Source organism: Melopsittacus undulatus, chromosome 11, assembly GCF_012275295.1.
Source record: "Melopsittacus undulatus isolate bMelUnd1 chromosome 11, bMelUnd1.mat.Z, whole genome shotgun sequence".
NCBI lineage: Eukaryota > Metazoa > Chordata > Aves > Psittaciformes > Psittaculidae > Melopsittacus > Melopsittacus undulatus.
In genome coordinates, this window is record NC_047537.1 from 9,651,273 (window position 1) to 9,675,727 (window position 24,455).

The 24,455-nt window shown below is 48.9% G+C and overlaps 1 protein-coding gene across 4 annotated transcripts in view; it reads right to left on the reverse strand.

Moving 5' to 3' along the window:
• Window positions 1-23,749, reverse strand: part of LOC101874899 (discoidin domain-containing receptor 2-like) — a 46,106-nt gene extending 22,357 nt beyond the window's left edge. The window contains exons 1-6 of one of the 4 annotated variants that reach the window (XM_031054465.2): window positions 23,611-23,749; window positions 12,772-12,909; window positions 8,549-8,651; window positions 5,089-5,317; window positions 1,079-1,226; window positions 765-870 (exon numbers count right to left, since the gene is read on the reverse strand). In XM_031054465.2, coding sequence (XP_030910325.1) covers window positions 765-870; window positions 1,079-1,226; window positions 5,089-5,317; window positions 8,549-8,651; window positions 12,772-12,835 — 650 coding nt within the window. In that variant the 5' untranslated portion in view covers window positions 12,836-12,909; window positions 23,611-23,749. Of the gene's footprint in view, window positions 1-764; window positions 871-1,078; window positions 1,227-5,088; window positions 5,318-8,548; window positions 8,652-12,771; window positions 12,910-23,610 lie in introns of those variants that run through there. The other 3 variants (XM_034067410.1, XM_031054466.2, XM_005140662.3) reach the window with 3 other exon arrangements.
• Between the last annotated feature and the right edge of the window lie 706 nt (window positions 23,750-24,455).

Sequence of the window (24,455 nt, forward strand, 5' to 3'; positions counted from 1 at the left end):
CAGGGAGTGATGCAGTTTTCCAAGTTGTTTCAAGTCCATCAGAGCTTTGTTTTCAAACCCAACATCTCCAATCTGTCCAGAAGCTCAAAGGTATCAAGTGCAGCCCTAGAGCTCAGGTGCTGCACACTTTCTCTCGTACCCAGTTTACCCTGCAGACCTCCTGCAATAGTTTAAGATGCAGCCTGCTAGAGAGTGCATTTTGGATATCCAACTGCAAAAGCAACAAAGGTAATGAAGAGGGGAAGGACCTTCATCTGCTCTAGGGACACTGGGACTGAAGTGTCAATGACAGCTTAATATTATCCATGAACCAACAAAGAAATCAGTGCAACGAACATGTCACAATTAGAAACCAAGAGCAATGAGGGCTTTAAGGCAACTGGACACATCAGGACTGTATCATCACATCATGTAAAGATGGAAGCTGTGAACAAAGAGAGCCCTTAGCTGTACCAGGACACACTCTTTAAAGAGAGGCAACAATTTCCAGTAACCAAAACCATTATTTCTTTCCTTCCAGCCTTTGTGATCTGGGGGAAATGAATCTGATGCATCCTGAGCCCAAGCCCTCCATTAAAAGAGGAAGTAACACCATGCCAAAGGCCTCGAATAACAAAGTCACGATGCTTTGGAGAACTAGTAGGCTAGCTTGCAGCTCTGAAGGTCTCAAAGAAGTGTTTGGGATGCAAGATACTAGTGACAGGGTAAGTAGGAAAGAAGTAACTTGCACAGTGATCGAGATAGAACAGGACAACTTCTCCCACCTGCGCTCCTGGTAGCCATCATAGGTCGAGTCATTCAGATAAACGATGGGGGAGCCAGGAGCCGCTATTGTCCCTCCTTCAGGGATGCTATAGGATGCCAAACCATCTAAAAAAGAAGGCCATATACCTCAGAAATACAGCAGCAGCAGCCTTCCATCACCTCTGTCCATATGATCCTTTTACTTATGATGTGGATCAATAGAAGCAGTTCTGTGGGCCTGGGATTCCCTCTACATACGTGGGACACAGGTGAGTCCCAGTGAGCATTGTGCAAGGACTACTTTCCAGTGCCAGGCATGGAAATCGGTACTTACCATGCCAGACACAGCCATAGAGCTCCACCCTCATACAGACAGTCATTGGCACCTTTGTCACAGGCATCACCCGGATAAAACGTGCAATGATGGGAGGCCGAAGATCTTTCAAGACCACGTCATAAGTGTCGACATTCCCTTGGATCACCTGGAGAAGAGAGATCCTTACCAGCAACTGCTCCCCATCATGCTGTTCACCTGTACACTGGTGCACTCGTACCCCATCATCTGAGCCTGAGGAGCTTCCCTGTGCAGTATCTACAGAGGGTTACCTGCTGCTGCTCCCCTCCTACCTGGTACATGGCTTACAGGGTAATGGGTGCTACCATTTCACCTCCTGACCACTGCAGAGGAGAAAGGTAGGTAGGAGATGAATGAACATGTAGACTACCCATTGCAGAGAGCTCCAGTTACTAGTACATAAGCTTTCTTCAAGTGAGCCTCCATGTACATGCTAACACCAGGAAACCAAGCACTTGTCCTCATCACTAGATACCTGGTGGATGGTCATGATGTCCCTTCTCTATAACTCAGCAATATTCCAGAGGTGCTGCTCTGCTTGGGAACGAAGGTGCAATCAGCTACACAGCAGATGTCTTGTGTTCAGCATGGCTACAGTCAGCTCATCCTGCTGAGGTGCAGTCTGACATGGCACCAACTCTGACCCTCCCCTTCACCATAGTTCTGGGAACAGTCCACTATTTGTTTGGACAGTCAGTGTGTGGAAAGAGCTGATGTCAAAGCCCCAGCAGTGCACTAAAAGGATTTCTTTTATAGGATTTGGACCTATGGAAACAAAATGAGAACACTTTTGATATCAGAAGTGTGAGTTACAAGTGTGAGAGCCCCTGTTCAAAGACACTATTGGTGTGGACGATGAATCAGAGGCTGAAGTTACTCACAAGACCACAGATTGCAATTGTTGATGTACAGGCAATTTAAAGTACGAAGGCCAGCAAGGGAGCAGAAAGGTGGCTTCCCCTTCATGGCAGCAGGGGAGAGCTCCAGGGAATGCGGCTGGAGAGTCTAGTGAGAAGTGGAAGACCTTCCTCTATCACAAAAAATCAGTCACTCAGGAGACTGCACTGCCCTGAAGAAGAGGCAGCCACATTTGGTGGTTGATGGAGGTGCACTGGGCTGCACCAGGTGCAGACGGAGGTGCAAGATCCCAATCTACTTATCTGTATGCATTAGGAAGACCTCTACCAGTGCTGCAGTTGATGCCAAATCACTGCTATTTCAGTGTGACTCTATGAACCTAACTTGGCATGTCTCTGTTCAAGAAGATCACACAAATGGTTTCAGCCAAACAAACCAAACCCACCCCTTCCCTATGCTGCTAGCTTTCAACATGTACCATATGCTGCTCCTCACCAGGAACATCATCTCCAGCTTTAATTTGCTCAGTAAAGGCAAAAAGACAGTTTGTTGTCCCCTTATCTATGACACCAGTTAAGGATGGTGCACTGGGCTGCACCAGGATAGCTGGGAGCTTCCTGCAGCTGGCTGGACAGCTCTGTAAAGGTGTACAGTCCCAGGAGGTGAGCAGAGGAAACAGAAGGAAAGCCAAGCAGTAAGCTCATCCCTGCAGCTCCTCAACAGGCTTTTCATTTGCAGCCTGTGAACATCTCCCTTCCTAAGAGAAACACCCACGACTTCTTTCCATGAAGTAGGGACAAACACGTAAAAGTAATTCTTGTCTTCAGCAATCAAGTGTCAGTGATTAACCCTTTCAGCTGTCAGACAGGCCAAGACTGGAGACCTGCGAGCCACCCACACTGACCTTCCTGATAGGAGATAAAACCCAAGGAGGAGACAGCATATGGCAGAATAGCCCACATCATCACAGGAGTTGGACAGATCCTCTGGAGTTGATATTTGTCAGGGAATCTCTGAAGTGGTAAATATCCCTACCCACAGCAGGGAGGTTGGAGCTGGATGAAGTTTAAGATCCCTTCCAACCCAAACCACTCTGTGATTCTCTATGTCAAGTCAGAAAGTTCTAGGTGCACACAGGGCTGGACAGAGAAAGAAGAGAGCCTTCCCCCTCAGAAACAAGTACCTTTGCCCCAGCTCCATAGTGGAAGAACTGACATTTTCGCCTATCTTGTCCAGACATCTTCTGAGAGAAGCAAAGGAGAACGCACCCTTTGTGTGGCACCTCCACAAGGTGGGGTTGCTGCTACTGAGCACAGGTTTCTCAGAGCCCAAAACCCCAAAGTGAATACGCTGTGTGTGGAACAGTTTCCAGCTCAGCACCAGTTTCCAGCCCCAGCATTCCTGATGCCAGTGTTCCCAACAACACAAATGAAGCAGTGCTCCTCTCAAACAACTGCTGATGGCTGGTAACAGAAACTGATGAGGGACTAGGACTTAACACTGCTGCACCATGCAACATTAGTGCCAATGGAGAGGTCCGTCCTTAACTGGTGTCAGAGATAAGGGGACAACAAACTGTCTTTTTGCCTTTACTGAGCAAATTAAAGCTGGAGATGATGTTCCTGGTGAGGAGCAGCATATGGTACATGTTGAAAGCTAGCAGCATAGGGAAGGGGTGGGTTTGGTTTGTTTGGCTGAAACCATTTGTGTGATCTTCTTGAACAGAGACATGCCAAGTTAGGTTCATAGAGTCACACTGAAATAGCAGTGATTTGGCATCAACTGCAGCACTGGTAGAGGTCTTCCTAATGCATACAGATAAGTAGATTTGGATCTTGCACCTCCGTCTGCACCTCATTCCAAGGTCTGAATTATTTTACAGGACCTTTAGCCTGAGAGCAGTGCTGCTGAAATATGGATTCCCTACTGGAATATGCCCTTTACTGGTGACACATTTGGAAAAACGTGTCTTATGGAAAGTAATTTTCCAGAGGAGCTGAAATGACAGGAATTGCACCCATTGTGTATGCCCAGAACAGCAGGAGCAGAGGAGCAGAAGCATCTTCTCTAAGGATACCAAGAGGGAAAGCTTTTTGGTCTCCTGCAATGGGGAACAGGTACAAACACACAGAATATATGTGGAATTCCACATACATAGAACAGAATAGAATATGGCTCAAACTTATAATTCATATCATATGCAGCCGAATATGTGTTCATTACCTTATCTTGGCCTAAGAGAGGAATCTTGCAAAAACTGACCCATACTAAATGATAACATCTGACACTAACACAGTCCTGAGTGTCCCAAAACACTGCTCTGCACAGAACCAGGGTGGGAGACAAGGAGCTGCTTGTGGACAGTGTAGCCTATTGAATTCTGGTGTAACTCATAATGCACACTTCACCAAAGGAAGTGTCAGTGAAGAACAATCAACCCCATGGAGTTTAAACTTCCTCTCCCATCCTGCAAACACACCAAAATGTGAGGGATGGGCAAGATAATGGTAATGGTCAAATGGCTGGTCAAAGGTCTGAGTGAACAAATAACTCATTAACAAGCTAGAAGCTATTACCTAATACTGAATACAGACCCCATTGTGACTTGTAAGGCATCTCTAGTGCAAGAAAGCATCATCCAGTACCCTTCCAGTCTGGCTTAGGTCTTCAGACTCAGGTCTGGAAACAGGAGGAGACACCTTTGGTGAGCTGGTAAACCTCTTTGAGCGTGTGCTCAGCACATTCCCTACCTTTTAAACTCCTTCCTTCTCACTGCTCCTTACACTGAGCTCTGATATCAAACACCCAGAAATTCATTTCCATTCCCTGCCATCCTCTTCCCCTTTTTTAACTACAAAGCAGGCATATGCTTTGCAGCTTCCAATTTAGGAGTGAGTATCTGGATGGTAGAGGGGCATTCATGTTTTAACATGGACAGAAAGAGTGCAGAGTCACAGCTTTCACTTACAACAATGGCTGGGAACTGAGGGATCAGCCAGGGGAGGAACAGTCCAGCACCAGAGCAAACAGGACTAAGGCAAAGGATGCCTTGCAGAGAAGAGTGAGGACACAGGATGGTGCACAAGGCAGTCCTCAGAGGATGTGACACAATCCAGTTCCTCCACACTCACCTTCACTCCCTGGCGATCCTTCCAGGATACCCAGCGCTCGCCGTTGCGGCTGTAGTCAATGCGGTAAGCGCGGGCAAACTCCTTGCCTGTGGCATGGGCATGCCGACCCTGAGTGCCAACCAAGGTGATGAAAAACAGCTTGTGCAGGTCGATCTGGAGGAACTGGACATCTTCGGGTTGCAGCAAGCCAGCTGGGCACCAGGCTCCATCGCCCTCTTCCCTTTGTAACCTGAGGGGAAAAGTACACACATGAGAAGTGTCACTTCAAGGAATTTAGCAAAACAACTTGAAGCTTAGGGAACTGGGAGAAAGAAACTAAATCAGCAAGTGACACCTGACAGCTGGCTATGAAATACCTCTCTCTCTTCAAGGTGATGGTCAGTTCAGAGTCCTGTAGCCAGTTTTTCCCTGTTCAGAACAACCACCTCAGTTTCAGACATCTTTCATTACCTGTCAGAAGGCATTTCTTCCCCAGACACATACTTTCATGTTGATCAGAAATAACTGTGCTACTCCGTAGGTAACTGCATACATTACATATGTACTCTGTAGATAACTCAAAAATACCCACATTGCATTGTAGGAAATTGCATTGCTTTTTGGCACCTCATTGGTAACGTGTGTATTTGCCTCATCTAAACCCCACACAGAAAGGCCAGAACCTCTGCCTGACCATCTCCTAGAGCTCAAACACACACAAAGAGGAGTTATCTTAAGAATACAGAATCCCAGCCTGGTTTGTGTTGGAAGGGACCTTAAAGCTCCTCCAGCTCCAACCCCTGCCACAGGCAGGGACACCTTCCACTGGAGCAGCTTGCTCCAAGCCCCTGTGTCCAACCTGGCCTTGAACACTGCCAGGGATGGGGCAGCCACAGCTTCTCTGGGCACCCTGTGCCAGCGCCTCAGCACCATCCTCATCGGAAAGCATATTCTCCTTAGACCAAATGTAAACCTGCTGTCTTTCAGTTTAAATCATTGCCCCTTGTCCTGTTACCTAGGAGCTTGGGTTGCAGGACCCTGCATGCTCTCTGCACCTGGGCTGTACTACAGGCAGATTGTACCTGGAGCTCTCCCCTCCTCATTTCCCCAGTGATACTTGCCATGGTGGATGTTTCCTACAGCAAAGTGCCAAATCTTTTGTTATTTCTGTAGGACAACTCAGCAAGGCACACAAAGAACTCATGACTGTTGCTACAGGTGTTAGGAACAGATGTCCCTACTGTGTGGCTGCACACAGAACACTTTATCAGATGTATTCCAAGCAGCCAGCACTGCCTGACCAGGTCATGGGGACATTTAGAAAGAAAAGCTCTGCACACCTACAAATTATTCTGGGTCATCTCAACCTATCTTCCACGCTTCCATCAGAGCTGCTTGTGCACAACACTGCTGGGGGTACAGTGTGAAGGTCTCTGCTTCCAAGTTGAACACTGTGGCACTAGCTCAAAGATTAAGGCTTTTATCCTTGGTGATGGCCACTGCCATCAGCAGAACCTCTGAAGGAGCCGTGTTGCCTTCCCTGGGTGTCTGCAGGCCCCTGTGCAAGCCACAAGGTGGGGAGAGTTCTAAATGTGGGAAATGTATCCAGACACAATAAGACCCTGTGGCCTTCCTAGCAAAAAACATTTCCCAGCAAACAGGAAAGCCTTGAAGTGTCCTTGTCATTCAGACAGTTATCTAATGGATGGGGTCAGTGAGTGCTAAGCCCCGTGCATCAAGGAATGCAGTCCCCAGAAGAGACACTGAAGGTCAAGGCTCAGGTTAGAGAAGATTTTTGTCTCAGCTGTTTGTGCCAGACTTTCTTACAGTGAAGTGGCACATAAATGAAGTTTTAAGGAAGGCAGGAAGGGTGACCATGAAGTGACAGGGACAGACATCTGCATAGGATAACTATGACCTCTAATGAGGTCAGCTAGAGGATATCTTCATGTCTTCACCCTGTGGATACCCAGCTGCTCTGGTAAAGAGATGATGATAACAGATGGTAAGTGATGCCTGAAGTATTTGCAAACTGCAGATAAGTCAATCCTCAGAGAGCAGAGTGAGTCTCTCAGCTTTCAGACCCTAAGCATGGTCAAACTCCACTAAAACACAAGACATTTGTCATCTTTGTTCTCCCACAGACCAACTGAAAAAATAATCAAGCACTAGGAGAATTTTATGATTTTGCACTGCCCAAATTCATCAGAAAGATGGAAGTATTATAATTAACCTTAAATTAACCTGCATTCAGCTCTGGGGAAACAATACAAGAGGGACATGGAACTGTTGGAATCAGTCCAGAGAAGGCCATGGAGATGCTGCGAGGGCTGGAACAGCTCTGCTCTGGAGCCAGGCTGAGAGAGCTGGGCTGGTGCAGCCTGGACAACAGAAGGCTCCTGAAGGGGAGACCTGAGAGCAGCTCCAGTGCCTAAAGGGGCTGCAGGAAAGCTGGAGAGGGGCTTGGGACAAGGGCCTGTAGGGACAGGCCAAGGGGAATGGCTTGAACCTGCCCAAGAGAGGGGAGACTGAGATGAGCTCTTAGGCAGAAGCTCTTCCCTGTGAGGGTGCTGAGGCACTGGCACAGGGTGCCCAGAGAAGCTGTGGCTGCCCCATCCCTGGCAGTGTTCAAGGCCAGGTTGGACACAGGGGCTTGGAGCAAGCTGCTCCAGTGGAAGGGGTCCCTGCCCGTGGCAGGGGTTGGAGCTGGAGGAGCTTTAAGGTCCCTTCTAACACAAACCAGGCTGGGATCCTGTTTTCATATCTGACTTGCACCAAAGCTGTAGGAACATTTGCTACCATCATTATAAACAATTCCAAGGTAACTTATTTTTATAAGTATTCTGCAAATCATCAGTGAGTAGCTTTGAGAGAAACACAATGACAACAAAAAAAAGAAAAGCCAAGCTTATGACAACTGTAGTGCTGCTTGACACTGAAAGAAAATCCTTCAGTTGCTTTATAACAATTCCTTAACTCTGCAGTTCCCAGGGTTTTGAGTCTAAGTCGACACAGCCCATTTCCTCAATTGGATGCTGTGGAAAAGTTCATCCTTGTAAATGATTTCCTATTATTTAGTTTAAAGCTCTCTACAGGAATCCCAGGAGCACTGTCCCAGGCTGACCTGTCAGTTACAATCCATTAGAGATTTATTCACAGGATGAGGGTCGGAAGCAACTTCTGGAAATCTCAAGTCCAGTCTCTGGCTCACAGCAGGGTTAACTCAAGGCTATGGTGTGTTACTCAAGGCTTTGTACAGGCAAATCCAGATTCCACCCCTCAGTATTGAATCAGGATCTCCTGTATTACAGCTTGAGATCATGACCATTGCCTCCTGGTCTTTCACTATGCTCTAACTAGATTTAAGCAGTGAACAAACTAAGCAAAGGGGTTTCTTTAAGGGTGAGGGACATTCTTCCTCAACCACATACTGGATATCTAGAAGGAAAAATGATGACATTTTTGCTGGAGATGAACTCACCGTGCATACTGGGGCCCTGTGGAATCGTACCACTGGCTGGAAGCTGTGATGTCTTCATCTCGTATCGTCCCTTCATGCATACCCAAAGGGTAACGGCATATAGCTGAAAATGGGAACACAAGCCAGACCAACAGATCAGTACCAATTCCTTCTACATCACCAGACAAGTTTAATTAAAAGGCTATCATGGCTAGAGAATAAACATGGGAATGATAAAATAAAGAATGCAAATAAAAAGGATTAAGTACTTTACAATTACTATAAACTGAAATTATAAGTCATGAAATGCACTCACAGCATCATTCAGCAGAGTCTTGGCAAGGTAAAAACTTTACAAAGAAACCCTTTAAGAACAGGAAATCCAAAGCCATACTATGTTACTGGTTGCATGGACCTATTTTACAATGAAAAGTTATCAATAATGAGGAGACATAAAATGGAATCATTTGTTAAAGAGTTTTCTTCTTCTGGAACAAACTTGTTGCTTGACTTGCATTCAAATAAGAGCAATTATCATCTTCATCAGGGCAGTTACAAGTGAGAAGTTAACCTGCCCTTATTACAGATGACTAGAACCTTAGGAAACCATCTGCTCTGTTGTGTCACTGCAGGTTGGAGCTTACATTTAAGCACAAGCCCTGGCCATACACACTGCTCCATTCCAGTCTGTTCTCAGCCTCACGTGGAGCAGGCATCTCTCTCCAGACATGAGAACACACTCAGATTTGGTGCCTTTGGGGAGTACAAACACAATTGGCTCAAGCCATGGAGCTCTACAAGCTCCATAGAGCTCAATACACCAAAGCCAGTGCAGATGGAGCTCATAGATCCACACTGGCCAAGTTCCCTCCCCTGACATGAGCTTTTAAACATGTCTTGGAATATTAAAGATGCTTCAGAGAACTCAGAATCTTAATGCATTCATTAAGGCTCAGGATTCAAACCAGGCAAGCAAGATATTTTTGTCAGACTGACATCAACAACAGATTATAAAGAAAGTTATACGGGATTAAATGATGAAACAATTAAAAGACCAAAACACTGTCAAGGGCATGTCCAGGGAAGAAGGAAAGGGACTTCTCACAGATTTCTGGTCTTTGCCTTCACAGCAGCCCAATAGCCCCAGCTCAGCCCCTGTGGGCAGGGACACAGGAGAGTGCCACATGTGCTGCTGCATCCTCACTGCCTGCCCCCAGCCAGGGCACTGCCCCCAGTGTGCTCCTCATTTCGCTACCTCAGGACAGCCTCCCCCGTGGCAAACCCAGACCAAGCTGTTCTCCAGGCTCAGCTACCACCAGACAAGACAAAGGCATCAAACCCAATGCAGAGAACAAGCCACCATGGGCCAAATAACTGCCTGACACATTTCAGTGTAAAACTATTTGCATTGTCAGGCACAGTCTCAGTGAATGTGTGACGTTCTTCACATTCCTAAATCATCTTGTAAAGGAGATGGTGGTGAGGTGACAGTGTTTGCTGATGATACCAGATTATTTAATACAGTAGAAAAATCAAATTATGGGAATACAGACAAAGAAGCTAATAAACAACATTATACCACCAGCTATATTCATGGTCAGATGCCAGTCAGATACAGATTGGAGCTCTTACTTCTTTCTTCTCCCATTAGAAGGCAGAGAAGGCAGCACAGATGATGTAAGGAAAGATCAGCAGGCTCATCGTTACAAAAGAGAATACTGAAGTGAAGCATGACAAAGATATTTATATCATAAACAATTACTCACTGTCTCTAAAAATACCAGAGGCAGAAAGCATCAAGAGATCAGGTAGCAGAGCTTAAACCCAATGCATGCATCCTTCGTCTCCTGAGCATTCTGAATGCTAAAGGTGCATATGGTACAAAAACCACCCAGACACACACTGGGACAAGCCAGCACCCAAGGGGTAGCTCAGAAAGCCCCTGCCCAGCAGAGTGCAGGAGCCCAGAGCACACATGGGGTAGAGCACTGCTGTGTACTTGCCCATCTGTGCATCCTTCCCAAGCTAGCAGGGACGGGATGCTGCTGGATTCAGGACACAAGGCTCGATGGGCCTCTGGTCTTACCCAGAACATTCATTGATACATCTGAGGTTTCTTAAGATGCCTGTTTATAGAAGAATTCACTGGGAAGCAACTTGTATCTGTCTGGGATCAAGCATGATGACTGCAGGCTGAAAGCCAACCGAGAGCTCTAATCCTGCTCTGACACTGAGGTAAACTTAGTAGCTAAACTAGCCTCCACTGTCTTTACTCTTCCCTGTCCCACCAGTACAATCTGGTTTATTGCTGGGAAGCCAGTATACTTCTAGTTGCTGAACTATGGGTAAACATCTGAAGATCTTCCAAAAGGGTGGAGTTGCCTGAAAGCAGAAAGGGTTTTATGTGTTTCTACAGTGGGAGTCCTGTCTGGTCACACATCATTTAAAGGTCAAGGGCACACCACACAGCAATGCCAGCTGGAGAGCTGGCTCATTGGGAGGGACCCTGGGGGACCCGGCCTTACAGCAATCCTTAACAAAACTCCTTTGTCCACAGACCCAGGGATGGCAGCTGGAAGCCAGAACGTCCCTGGCATCAAGAAGGGATGCACTCTACGGATGGCTGTGGCTCTCACCAAAGTAAGCAGCATGAGGCTCTCACCAAGATGCACATCTTCTCATCCAAAACCACTCTTGGGTTCTGTTGACCCTCTACTATGCGCTGAGGGACACACTCACCTGCCATGCAGACAGCATACACCGAGGCTCAGAGAAGCATCAGAGCTCACCTGTGTTAGCAAGGTCAAACAACTGATGCTAGGCAAAAGGACTCCACAGAATCCTTCCTGCATAGGTCTGTAATCACCCACAAAGCAGCCTCTTTGGTGTAGAAGGCAACGCAGAGGATGCTTCAGACCACTCCTGGAGCAGAGCAGGAGATCAAGATAATCCCAGCAGGGCATCACAGCCAAGGAGCATCATCCAGACCACAGGTGTGCTGGATTTCAGTAGGGAACAACAGGGCACATACAGCCCCTTGGGGCAGAAAGGGCTGAGCAAGCAGAGCTGCTTGAGGAAGTCACAGGGAGAAACAAGCACGAGCAAAGCTACATGCTGCTTCCTTGGTGGAAAAGACGACTGCTGTGGGACCACAGCACTGTGCTCAGATCCCATCCACCTCCCAGGATCTGGTGGGGGGAAGCTATTCCTGCACCTTTGGCTGCACCAGCTTCAGTAGTTACCACCACCAAAAGGAATCTGCATGTGACTGACTCTGCCTCCTGCCTTTCTTCTTCTTCTACTAGGTTTTAACCATCAAAAGGATAGAGTAAGCCCAGTTCAAAGTTGGACCGTGTGGGGTGTACAGTGCAGGGAAGGACTGTGTAAGTGGGAAGCACAGACCTTGCTGAGCCCCCCCCTCAGGCCTCACTTCACTTCTGGCTGGCTGCAGCACAACCTCAAACCTCTGCAAAGATCCACAGGCCAGAGCAGGGTCAGGGCCAGCCACAGTTAAAGGCCTCCAAACAAAGAGAGCCAGCCCCAGCAGAGCAAAGGAAGGCCCTCAGGGTAGCACTGCTGCCTCACCACACCTTCAGCCAAGCTGGAAAAGGATTACACTCATGTATTTCACAGTCTGTCTCCAACTCAAACCACCTCATTATGGGGATTTTTGCAGTATATTGCAGACCATTACCTTACTCATCTCCATCATGATTCTAACTTGCCAAGTGCTGTAGGGTAAGAGGTCAGGACTTCCACAGGGACCCATAGGCTTATATCCCTGTCTCCACTATAGCTTTGTGCCAGGTAGGGTTTTCTACCTTTCTTTCCACACTTCTCTCTCCAGAACCCCTCTTTGCTGGCTGGGAGTGCTGTGGCTTGTGCTTTGCTAGCTGGCAATTTGCTTCCCGCAGCATTTTTGAGCCAGCCTAGAGCCAGGTTTGCTCTGCAGGCCAAATGTTCAGCGATGAAGGGACAACCAGAGCTCAAGACAGGCCTGCAGGGAGCACAAACCCTCTGGGTGGGCAGGGATGGAGTATACCCATGTGCATGAGCCCTCCTGAGACTGCCAGGAGAGGTGTCCCACTGCAGCACAGCACTCCAGGGGAGGACACTCAGGTACTACATTAGTGATTTTATTTACATGCATTCATTAAATTCACCATGAGAGGCAAAGAAAGGCTGAGGATGAACACATGGAAGGTGGGAGACGAGAGCCCTCTCCCAGCCTGGCAGCTCCCTACCAGGGTTGACTTCGGCGCCCGCTGGCTCCGGCAGGGAAGCCAGCAGCAGCATGCAGAAGATCATGGTAGCGATCGGAGGCACTGCGCAGGGTCAGATGGGTGTGAGTCCTTCAAACACAGCAGCTGCCATCTACATCTCTGAAAGACAAAGCAAAGAGACAAGATGAGAGAGTCCTTCACGGACAGGACTCCTCCGTGCTGCCGGCTGGCTCTGCGGCCCTTGCCTTGTGAAGGGTTGGGCAGTCTTCCATGCCTTCAAGAGGGTCTTCACCTCAGCCCTACTCTGCACCATGCCCTCATCAGAGGCTTAGTGAAGCACCCAGGGTTGCCCAGCTACCTACACTATCTCTAAAGCCATTCATGGAAATCAGCTTTCAGAAGCTCAGCTCCTACAACTACCATGCAGGCATACTGTTATAACTCTCTTAACTGCTTCTAACCAAGTCCCAAGGCAAGGTAATCTGTCCCCATCAATTCTTCACCCTCCTCATTACATTAACAAGCACTGAAGCTGCATCTACAGTGAACCTGGACAGTCCAACCAGGGCTCATCCACCCAATGCACATCTCTATCTGCACCAGTTCTCTACTCCAAGGAGCCAAGTGGGCACTTTGAAGCTTGTCATACAACTGCAATCTAAATGTCTAAAACAGGGTGAAAATACTCTCTCCCCACATGTCCACATTGCTGCCACAAGAGCATGTGCACTCCCACATGCAAGCACACTTCATTTCCTGTTTGGAAACAAGGAAAATAGCACAGGGCTTAAACTCTGGCAATTCCAGTGGAAAGCCACGATAACACCTAAAGGAACACAAGGTCATCTCAGCAGTATGGGAATTCTTTGTGTCCACATTCACTGCAAAGAGCCTCGGGAGGCTCCCATCCTGGAGGGGAGCTTTACAGAAGGCAGGTTAGAGGCTCTGCCTCCTCGTGAAACATCAGGCAGAAAGAAAACAGAACAAAGCAATAAATGACAAAGTTGACAGGACCAGAGGGTGTTTGCTCACAAATCCTCAGCATGGTAGTAAAAAGGCAAAATTGAATATTAGGTTTTGTTATAAAGGAAGAGGGGATATGAAAGGGCCCATCGCGATGCCAGTGCATACATGCCTGCAAGAGCATCAGATGCCATTAGCTCAGGGGTTTCTAACAAAAGGCTGTATTTTTTCCACCCAACAGAATTAAACTGTACGAGTCAGAGCCCTGAGTTGCCCTGGATACCAAAACAATTGGATAGATTCACAACAGAAAGGCACAGCACAGCTTCTTAAATCCAAAGGTAAAACCTTTGGCTCAGGAAATCCCCTCGCTGCAGATTGCTGAGGAGCTAAATCAGGGTTAGAATCACTGAAGCTTGCCCTGGTTTTATTCTCTTTCCTAAGGATACGCTACTGGCCATTGTCCCTGCTGGATTCTGCCACAAGAGATGGTTCTGAGCCTGAAAAACAATTGAGGGCCTTCCTGGGAGAAGGAGAGCCTAAAACAGAGCCTGGCAAAAGGGAAGAGGATCAGACACCCATGAAGACACAGGGTAGCTCCCACCAAAGCACCCTGGGGTTCCCCTCTGTAAGCTACTCAGGGTTAAGGGAAAGAGTGGCTACAGAGCACTGAAACTGTGATTGAACATGGTTGGGTGAGGACCAGAGACCACTGTGGAAGGAAACAACAAACAGGAGCAACCCCAGATAGCATTGGAAGCGTTCAAATGTCTTGGTATCCCATTTGATCCAAGAGCCCAGCACAGAAGGATCTAGAGCAGGGAGGCAGATGCCTGCAGCAGAGCACAGGGATGAAGGAGCCCCCATCCCTGCCATCAGAGCACAGCTCATCAGCCCTGAGTGAAAGGTCCCAAGCATGAGGAGTTTGTCTTTGACAAAAGATTAGCTGTGCTAAGCGTGTCTCATCCTCTCAACATGACAGAAGTCATGACAATGGCCAAAGTCACAGCAATGTAACAAATGCAACACAAACAGAACCATTATCCCATCAGACCAGGAAGAGAGCAGACACCAGAATTTAAGTGCCCAGCTTTAGGCAAAGCTCACGCCATGCTCTAAATGGCACCCACTGCACTTTCCCAGCAAGGCATATCAGCCAGGAAAAAATCCTTCCTGTGAGGGTGCTGAGGCGCTGGCACAGGGTGCCTAGAGAAGCTGTGGCTGACCCATCTGCCCCATCCCTGGCAGTGTTCAAGGCCAGGTTGGACACAGGGGCTTGGAGCAGCTGCTCCAGTGGAAGGGGTCCCTGCCCATGGCAGGGGTTGAAGCTGGAGGAGCTTTAAGGTCCCCTCCAACCCAAACCAGGCCAGGATTCTATGATTTAACCACTTCAATGCAGCAACCAACGTAAAACACAAGAGGAGGGAAGAAGGAATGGGGTGGAGGGACAAGGAAAGTCACACAAATGCCCAAGCACCACATCAGCTCCTGCCACTGAGCCAGCAACCAGCACAGGAGGAAAGGGATGGGCTGGAGCAGCACAGTCACCTCTGCCACCCTGCCCTGCTATGAACCAGGCGCTTCTCAGGGTTTGGTGAGTAAATGAAGCTCAGGAGCTCACAGAAATAGTGTGGTTTGAGGGAGCTGTAAGCCAAAACTGGAAGATGGGGCCATAACGGCCAGCCTGGGCTCCAGAAGAGAAAAGGAAAGCTTCAGAGCTGGCTCTAGAGCATCTGTCTGCAACTCTGTGCCTATAAAAGCTAGCTGTGAACTTGACTCCTGCCTAAAGAGCGTCCAAGATGAGCAACCTCTCTGGACATGTCTGTAACTCCTGCTGACAGAGGAACCTTAACAGCTGGCCTGAACCAACTTCATCATTCTCTGGTGACCACAGTTTGGTGAGAAAGCCTCACCTTGGCATATGGCAGTAACAAACTACTTCCAGCAGTTCAGCCCTGTGTGGGGACCGCAGCAGCTTGTGCTGGGTTTGCTCTTCTCAACACATGTGGTTCCCAGCCCTGGACCACTGAAATGTGTTTGGGAATCCCTGGAGATGCTGCACACTGGGAGCAAACAGGGGCATTTCTCATCTTCTGGAGCTCCACAGCAGCTCTTGTTCTCTTGAACAAGGTCACCAAGAGTGGTTTTCACCCATCTCATCGTCCAGAGGAGCCTCAGCTCCGCTGAGGAGCTCGCACTGCCAGAAGTCACTGTTTGAAGACCTTCTGCTGAATCCAAATCTCAGCCAGTAGTAGATTGGATTCCCAAACTGCACACTTCCCAGTGCTGGGACACACTGGAATACACTACTAAATACAAGCCTCTGCACAAATGGCTTGGAAATCATCTTCCTGGGTAGATGACTTGATAGTTTCCTTTCAGCTCTGTGAGTCCCACACCATACTCAGGCCTTTGTTCCCCACATGGACACACAAAGTGCCACAACCGCAGCACAAGCCCCAGACCAGCAAAACCAGGAACAGCAACATCCTCAGAGAGGCAAGAAAGCGTTAAACTCTGTTCTCAGGCTGAATGGCTCAAGTTGCTAATTGCTAACAGCTGCCTGCAGGAGAATAAACCCCTCTTACAACCATTGTGAGGGTGGAAATAACCAGCTACTCCCTGAAAAACTGAGAAACGCAAAAAAGGGGCAGTTTCCCCCAATGTACCCTCTCTCAAGAGCCAGCCCAGCTCAAGAGCAGCAGCTCACTGTGACCCAGCACCATCCTCACGCATGGAGTCTGAGAGCAGCAGCCCAGTGGGCGCAGGAGGGAGCTATTCTTTAGTGATGTGCATGAAGAAGGTGGGACTTGGAGCTCCTCCAGGCACTGTTCTCCCTCCAGAGATCCATTACGGAGGCCTGGCATGTTTGCAAGCCTCACCAGATCCCAAGTGAAACAGGCAATTGTTTTAACTGGTTCCTTTGCAGATCATTACCTCGGAGTGGGACCTCAGGCTCTGCTGCAGGAATCCTATTACAGATGCCCAGCACCAGGCCAAGAAACTCCACGGTCATGATGAGGACTCATAGCTGTGTGTATGATGTGCTCTGTATGTGTTACAGGAGGATCCAACCTAATTCAAAGTATCCTCAGAAGAGTTGTAGGAATGGTCAGGAGGATTAAATGGTATCATTCCTAAAGGAATTCGAGGAGGAAACAGCAAAGTTACTCACTGGGGCAGCATCTGAAGCCTGAAGAAATAAAGCCTGGAAAGTGTGATTTCCACTTTTCTGGCTCTGAAGCAACAGTAGAACATGTGTCTGCCTCAGAATCAATCTGAGATACCCCGAGCCCAGCAGCCTTCCCCTGGAGCACACACAGCCCTTGCAGCTCCAGTCTGGACCGAACAGAATGTGCTGATGAAAATCAGCTTCACAGAAAGGATTCTGGTCACTTCTTAGAAGGTTTTGGGTGCATGGATGGGACCAGTATCAGAATAGCTGTGCCACAGTGTGCAGGAGCCCTGTGAGAAGGCAGCAGCAAATGTTCCCTTAGGTGAACCCAGAGTGTGGCCTCTGTGGCCATTCCCAGACTCCATCAACCAGGGGAGAGGTCTCTGCATGACACATGGGTGGCACCTGGACAAAGCAAGTACAAGCAGTGACACCAGAAATCAATACACTGGACAGTAACATGGCAGCTGGGGAGGCCCAGCAGGATCCTGGCATGAAGCAGGAGGCTGCAACAGGAGAGCTTGGATATAGGCGCCAACAGCGAAGGTCAGAAAGAGCCTTGGCACTGTTAGGAACGTGATGGGTGCCATAGGGTAGGAACAATGACACCACAAAGTGATGCCTGGAGCAGCAACATGGCTGGACAGGTAAAAGCAACCAGACTTTAGGTGAAGGAGTTGGGTTAATCACAATGCATGTGAGAAATCATAGCTACTGGAAAAGTGAGATGGGAATAGGCTCCATCTTTGTGGTGGTATTGGGAGACCTGTCACCACAAGAGATAGAAAAGAACAACACAAAGGGCTTGGAAAAGGACCACAACAATATAGAGTGGTATTTGGGGTGGAAACGGGGACACCACAGAGCTGGGGCTGAGGCAGTCCCACAGGATTGGGGTGTCCTTGCATTGTGAAAGTGCACAGAGCACTTTTGTCCTAAAGCCAGACTTGGGGATAACTGAACAATGCGATTTAATCCATCAAGGTAATGAGGCCAAAAATAGAAACCATTAGAAAGGCAAAGTCAAAGGCAAGGAAATGCAAATTCACTTGTATTAACAATGGCTAGTTCTCAGCTCAGGTGATTGAAACCCATCGCTACCCTTCCCCACTGACCCCAGGCAGGGCTCTGTGCTCATCCCAACTGAGCAGCCTAGAGGCACTTCCCACAGAGGCAGATATGCTGCAGCTCTGCACAGGACATGGGTGCACATCATCCCCCAGGAGCCCAAACCCCAGCAGCTGGGGCAGGGCAGGACAGAGCCTCCTGGACTCCATCAAGGACTCCAGAATACACATCCCCTCAACTGAGGGGCAGCCTCCAGGCTCCAGTCCCACTGTTTCTGTATGACAGAAGTGGCAGAACAGATGATGTGCAAGCAAAGAGTTCCAAGTCCCTTTCTCGTCTCCCAAGCAGCAGTGGTCACTATCCCTCACCAGAGGTTCATCCTACCCGAACAGGCAGCAGAGACCATGTGGCACATTGATGTTTTCACTCTGTTCCTTACACTGGCATCTCTCTCCAGCTTTTCTTTTTGTCAGGACGCTGCTTACTCTTTTCTTTTTTACACTATCCTTAAAACACATCAACTACAAGTGAGCAATAGGCCTCTCAAGACCTCCAGTCTTCCACTGCGAGAGTCTCACATAGCAACCATATATATGACATGTTAACCACACAGATGACAGATGGAGTATTAAGAGCACTCAATCTAAACCACCTTCCTCCCTCCCTGCTCTCAAGGGGCTCCACCAGAACCTTTTACTTAACTGTACTCAAAACTGCATTCAGGAGGAGATCAGGTTACTGAGCAGCACAATTATTGGGGCTGGAGGAGAGCCTCAGGAGAGCACCTAATCCCACCTCCTGCTCTGAGCAGGGTTAGCACCAACTCCAGAGCAGCCTGGCCAGGGCTTTGTCCAGCTGGGTATTAAAAACCTCCAAGATCAGAGGCTCCCCCACCTCTCTGGACAACCTCTTCCACTGCCTGTCTGCAGAGGGAAAACTTCACCCCTGTTATGCCAAGGCAGAACCTGCTGTTACTTCAGCTGATGGTCACTGTCAACCCTCCTGCTACACATCTCAGTAAAGAGCCTGTTTGTGTCTTCTTGATAACCCGCTCTTCGGTATCCCAAAGCTTTCTCCTGTCCCAGATAAACCTCCTCGACCTCCTCAGTGAAGCCAAACTCCAGCATTATGTTACTTAATGTTTTCTCCCAAGCCACCACTCCTGAGATCAAGTCTCCACTCAGCAGTGGGACAGCTCTGGCCGGATTTTACTATCACTTCTACCAGTTTCTTCATGGGTACACTAGGTACTGAGTTTGTCCCATGCTGACCCTAGAGCGTGGCTGGAGCACTATTCCATGGTCCTGTGTTTAGGGACTGCAAGGATCACATTCCCACCGGTACCTATTTTGAGAGGTATCAGGTGGCACTTTATGAATCAACTTGTTCAACATGGTTCTGATCAGCAAATGGAAACTGAGACCCTGCCACCTTCGCACAGCAAGAGGACACGGACCAGCTACACGGACAGCACAGACTAGGCACAACCAGTGCAGCTCAGGAGGGTGCTTCTCACTCAGAGCCACCAGCTACCAGCAGTGCTGAGGCACCCAACCAGAGCAGGAAGGATAGGCCAGCCCCTGAGCAGGGCAAAGGGGACCACTTTGCCCAGTGGCACCCAACACCTCCTGCTTCCAAAGCAGAGCTTCTTCTGCCTCCTGGGAGCAGCAGCATTCAGTCAACAGCAGGGAATGCTGCCAGTATCCAGGTGTGTCAACACAGTTCCTTTTGGCAGCCTGTACAGGATTCTCATTAAAACCCACCATCTGAAGAGGTTCTGCACATGATCCACTCTCCATCAGAGCACATGGACCACAGAGCATGTGCCTTCTTTAATGTGACATTGATGTACGGATGCAGCAGCTCCCCCGATCCCGCTCTGGCCGAAGGTCAGGCTCTGCCTGTTGGTCACCTGCTCCCATGCTATTTTAAGCCACTTCCACAACATTTATGTTTTCCCAAACTTCGGGAACTCCTTTGGTCCTCCCAGATTTATTACCCATCGGCAGCCAGGATTCAGAAAGCTGCTTTGCCAGTTGGTTTTAAACAAACAAGTCCCTATCTTGCTCCGATTTCAAAGCCTGTTATCTTGTGTTTAACACCCTCCCCCACAACCAGAGCAGGGGAAGGCATTTCCATATCCTCATAAGGGAGAGGACATCATCGAGCTCCTGCCCAAACACAGGAAACTCCTTACTTCTCAATATTGTTACTAGCAATCAGTTGGGGTTTTTTAACCTTCCCCACTATATAAACACCATTGGTGACATTTATTTTGATATACAGAAAGAAAATATTTCTCACTGCCCTGAGATACACTCACTGTGCTTTTACAGTTATCTTTAGCTTTGCCTACATCCCAAAATACCTGCTTTACAATAGCAGCTACTCATTATCAACAACTTGTTAATTGCTCCTGCTGGAATCTTTTTAAGAGATAAAACATGAAAACTGGGACAGACTCCTTGCAAAACAAGAAGCAAACCCACAACACAGGCAGCAACAAGCTGAGAAGCTGCTGGGTTTTGCAAGGGTGAAAGCCAAACTCTAAGAGATGGTTCAGTGAAAATCAAACCAGAAGCACTATTTGGAACATCTACTCACTTAGCTGGCCCTCTAGAGCCACCACAGAAATGCTGATATCACCAAAAGCTGCTTTTTATGAGCTTTGTGAAACGTCTCTTCATAAAGCTAACCTTCAGTACACCTGCCACCGATACCCAGACTTGCCCTTTGCTCAAGGAGCACCACTGGCTCTGCTGTGGTCCTGCCAAAAACTGTTTATAAGTGTAAAACACCATGCCATACAGCTACAAAAAGAAACCAAACTTGAAGCAGCTTTACCAGTATCAGAAAGAAGCCAAATTATCATTTACTGCATTCCACAACTGAAGTAACTCCAAAAACCAAAATGCAGCAAACTCCCATGACCCAGCTTCAGTGAGCGCCTGAGCCCAGAACCCCCCCATGTGCTGGGCTGCACCCCCAGAGTGTGAGCAGCAGCTCAGGGAGGGGATCCTGCCCCTCTGCTGTGCTCTGGGGAGACCCCCCCTGCAGTCCTGATCCAGCTCTGGGGCAGCAGCACAAGAGGGACGTGGAGCTGTTGGAGCGAGGCCAGAGGAGGTCATGGAGATGCTGCGAGGGCTGGAGCAGCTCTGCTCTGGAGTCAGGCTGAGAGAGCTGGGCTGGGGCAGCCTGGACAAGAGAAGGCTCCTGAAGGGGAGACCTGAGAGCAGCTCCAGTGCCTAAAGGGGCTGCAGGAAAGCTGGAGAGGGGCTTGGGACAAGGGCCTGGAGGGACAGGCCAAGGGGAATGGCTTGAACCTGCCCAAGAGAGGGGAGACTGAGATGAGCTCTTAGGCAGAAGCTCTCCCCTGGGAGGGTGCTGAGGCGCTGGCACAGGGTGCCCAGAGAAGCTGTGGCTGCCCCATCCCTGGCAGTGTTCAAGTTGGACACAGGGGCTTGGAGCAAACTGCTCCAGTGGAAGGGGTCCCTGCCCATGGCAGGGGTTGGAGCTGGAGGAGCTTTAAGGTCCCTTCCAACACAAACCAGGCTGTGACTCTATCAGTGTTTCTCCCCTCCCACAACACACTGGCCTGAACCAGAGGGGACAAAGCAGGTCGCGTCCTCAGTGGGTATGGTTCCTTTGCACACCTAACCACAACAGCCCAGTCTGTAACACACATCTGCTACACTCTGTGTATTAAACAAAGTTTGCTCAAGCAAAGTGGTTTTAACGTTTGATTTATGAAGTGCCTGGCAAAGATGGGAGCAATGAGTGGCAACACTTAGGGATCAGCTCAAATTGCTGCACCAAGCCTGGAGACTCCTCCTCCGGTGGGGATTTCCAGGCAGGTCTCACCATGTTCTGCTGCATTTGGTATTTACAAGTTCAATCCCACAAGATAAAGTTTAACTTCTCATGTACAGAGATGAAGTTTCCATTCACTGAAGGTCCCAGCAAAACACCCACCATGCCTACAGACAGACCCGAGAAGACCTTTGTTACCACTATGTGTTTCAAGCAAAGTCAGTGCTTGGCTTATAAACAAAGGAGAAGAGGGGAACATTGGAAAAGCTCTAACAGCATTTCCCAGCTATAGAGAATGGCTGATTCTGATCACATTTTCTCAAGACAGAGCAGGAAACGGGAGCCCACAGAGAAGCAATTACACAGAAGGCAGGTAGCTATAGGAAAATCCTGGGATTCTTTGAGGCAAAGACATGAAACAGGAGAGATGAGGGGGAGAAAAAGAAATATGTAAAATAACGATGCCTAGACCTAAAAGAAGGATCCCATTTACATCTTTCCCATACTGAAAACAAACTGAAATTAAAAACCAACACATTAAAACTGAGGAAATGAAATTCCAGGGCATACCATGCGCATGAAGCCTCTGGGATATGTTGCCACAGAGCAACGTGGGAGTAATTCCATAACATACGGGAAGTGGATCTACAGAATAAGAACATCTGCGATTCCATTTGCAGAGTAGAGGAAAGAATACACTGGATCTACATTTTCAGTCGGCCAGGTATAAGTAAACCAGTAACTAATGTAACCAGAGTGATCTCCTGCAGGGCAGGTTATTCCACATCTGCCTGCATTTGAGCGCTTGGGGTTTTGTGCTCCATGTGCCAAGCAGCCGCTGCCCGAGATAAGCTGGGCCTGAGTAGGTGGGCTGTGATCTAATCCAGTTTGGCAAGCTTTGCTCTGTGTACAGAGATCACATTTCAGCTTTTGGCTGCTTCTTGTGCAGCTCTCAAGGAGAGAAACAAGTACCCACCGTTACTTTATCATTATTCACTTTCTGTAGCAGAGCTTCTCCTCTGTGACACAAAATGGGCAGATGAAATTTCAGCCAAACCAGCTCAGTAAATACCTGTGGAGCACTGAGTGACTCTGTGCAAACACTGCTATTTATTTGGGAAAGTCTGCAGCATCTGGAAAAAATGGGTTTACTGGGGAATTAATCAGATTTTACCTGGAGGGGCTGCTACACAGTTAACCCTAACAACAAGGGCTCTCAGAAGCAGCTTCCTGCACATCCATACTCCTGTGGTTCAGGCTAAATGTGAGTCCAAGGAAGTTTGACAGTGATAAAACCTGCATTAGGATGGGACGGGGAGGTCTGCATCTCCCCAAGAGGTGAGACACAACAGCCATGGAACATGCACAGGGCAAGAGCTGCTGGGGCTCAGGGGACAGGACCGTGGCCCTCACTGTCCCACCATCACAAGCGACCCCCTGCCAGCCCCAGCTTTGGGTATCTGACTCCCCCTTAGCCCTGACACATCCCAGCACAACGTGTCTGATTCGAGCTCTAGCACCATGAGCTTTGCTGGAGAGCCACAGCCCCACAAACCACTCCTGCCCAGGAGAACACCACAGCCAGCTTCACATTCCCACCCCACAATGGATCCCAGGTCCTAGGGCATGAAACACGGGAATATCCACAAGCTGTGAACCCTCCGGCAGCTGCGGGAGGAAAAACAGGGTGCAAAGAGCCACAAAGAGCTCTCCTGCCAGCCAGGGAGCACAGCCACTGCCACCTCTACAGCCCCCCTCCACTTCCAGCCAGTCTCCAAGGGTTTGTGCGTTATCCAGCGTCGGAAGCACGCGAGAAGAGCAGAGTTAAGCTGGGAGGACCCTACCTGCCTTGCCCGGGGCCTGCTGAGCACAGGGAACAACTGCCATGTCTCTGTTGAGCTCCATAGGTTGAGCCAGGCTGTAGTTTCGACATTCCTTGCAACTTTCCAGCAGCACACATGATATGTTCAAACTTGAGTAACTCCTCCCTCCTCCCTCCCTCCGCACACACAGACAGGCCCAGGAGATGGCCCTGCCTCTATCATCCCAGTTCCTATAGCAACTCCTGACCCGGCAGATGGAAACAGAGCTGTTTGCTAGGCAAATCTGCCTTGCTTGGATTCCTCGGCTCTTCCCTGCTGTTGGCCCCTCCTTGCTCCAGTGCTCTCCCTCGGGGCTGCTCCGCTGGCACCCGGCCCGGACTGCGCCTGGAGGAAGGCCAAGCTTTGAATTCATTTAGTGAAACCACAACAGAAAGCAGCTCTCCTGCTCAGGAAGCAGGGCCCGTGTAGTCCCAGGGGCGAGCCAGGCCCGGCCCGGCTGCCTTCACCTTCTGGGTTAACACAACTGCCCGTGCTCGTAGGGAAAATCCCGGTGGGAACATCGCGGCACCGCGCTCTGCGCGTCCGTTCTCCACCAGCGCGTGTCCAGGAGGGAGAAGTAATAAGCAAAGACAGCTCTAGTCATTTATTAAGCAAATCCAACTGATGGGATTATTGCAAGGAGCAGAGGCACCTCTCAGACACTTGGACTTTTGCTTCCAGAGTCTTTCCTGGAAGAGGGAGAGCACAGAAGAAACACCAGGGCTCCAATGCATGTTTATCACAACAGATCCATCACCCCTATTGCTTTCCTCACCTGTGGGACATCAGTCCTTTCCTTTTTCACTTAAAATACAGAAATAGAGGGG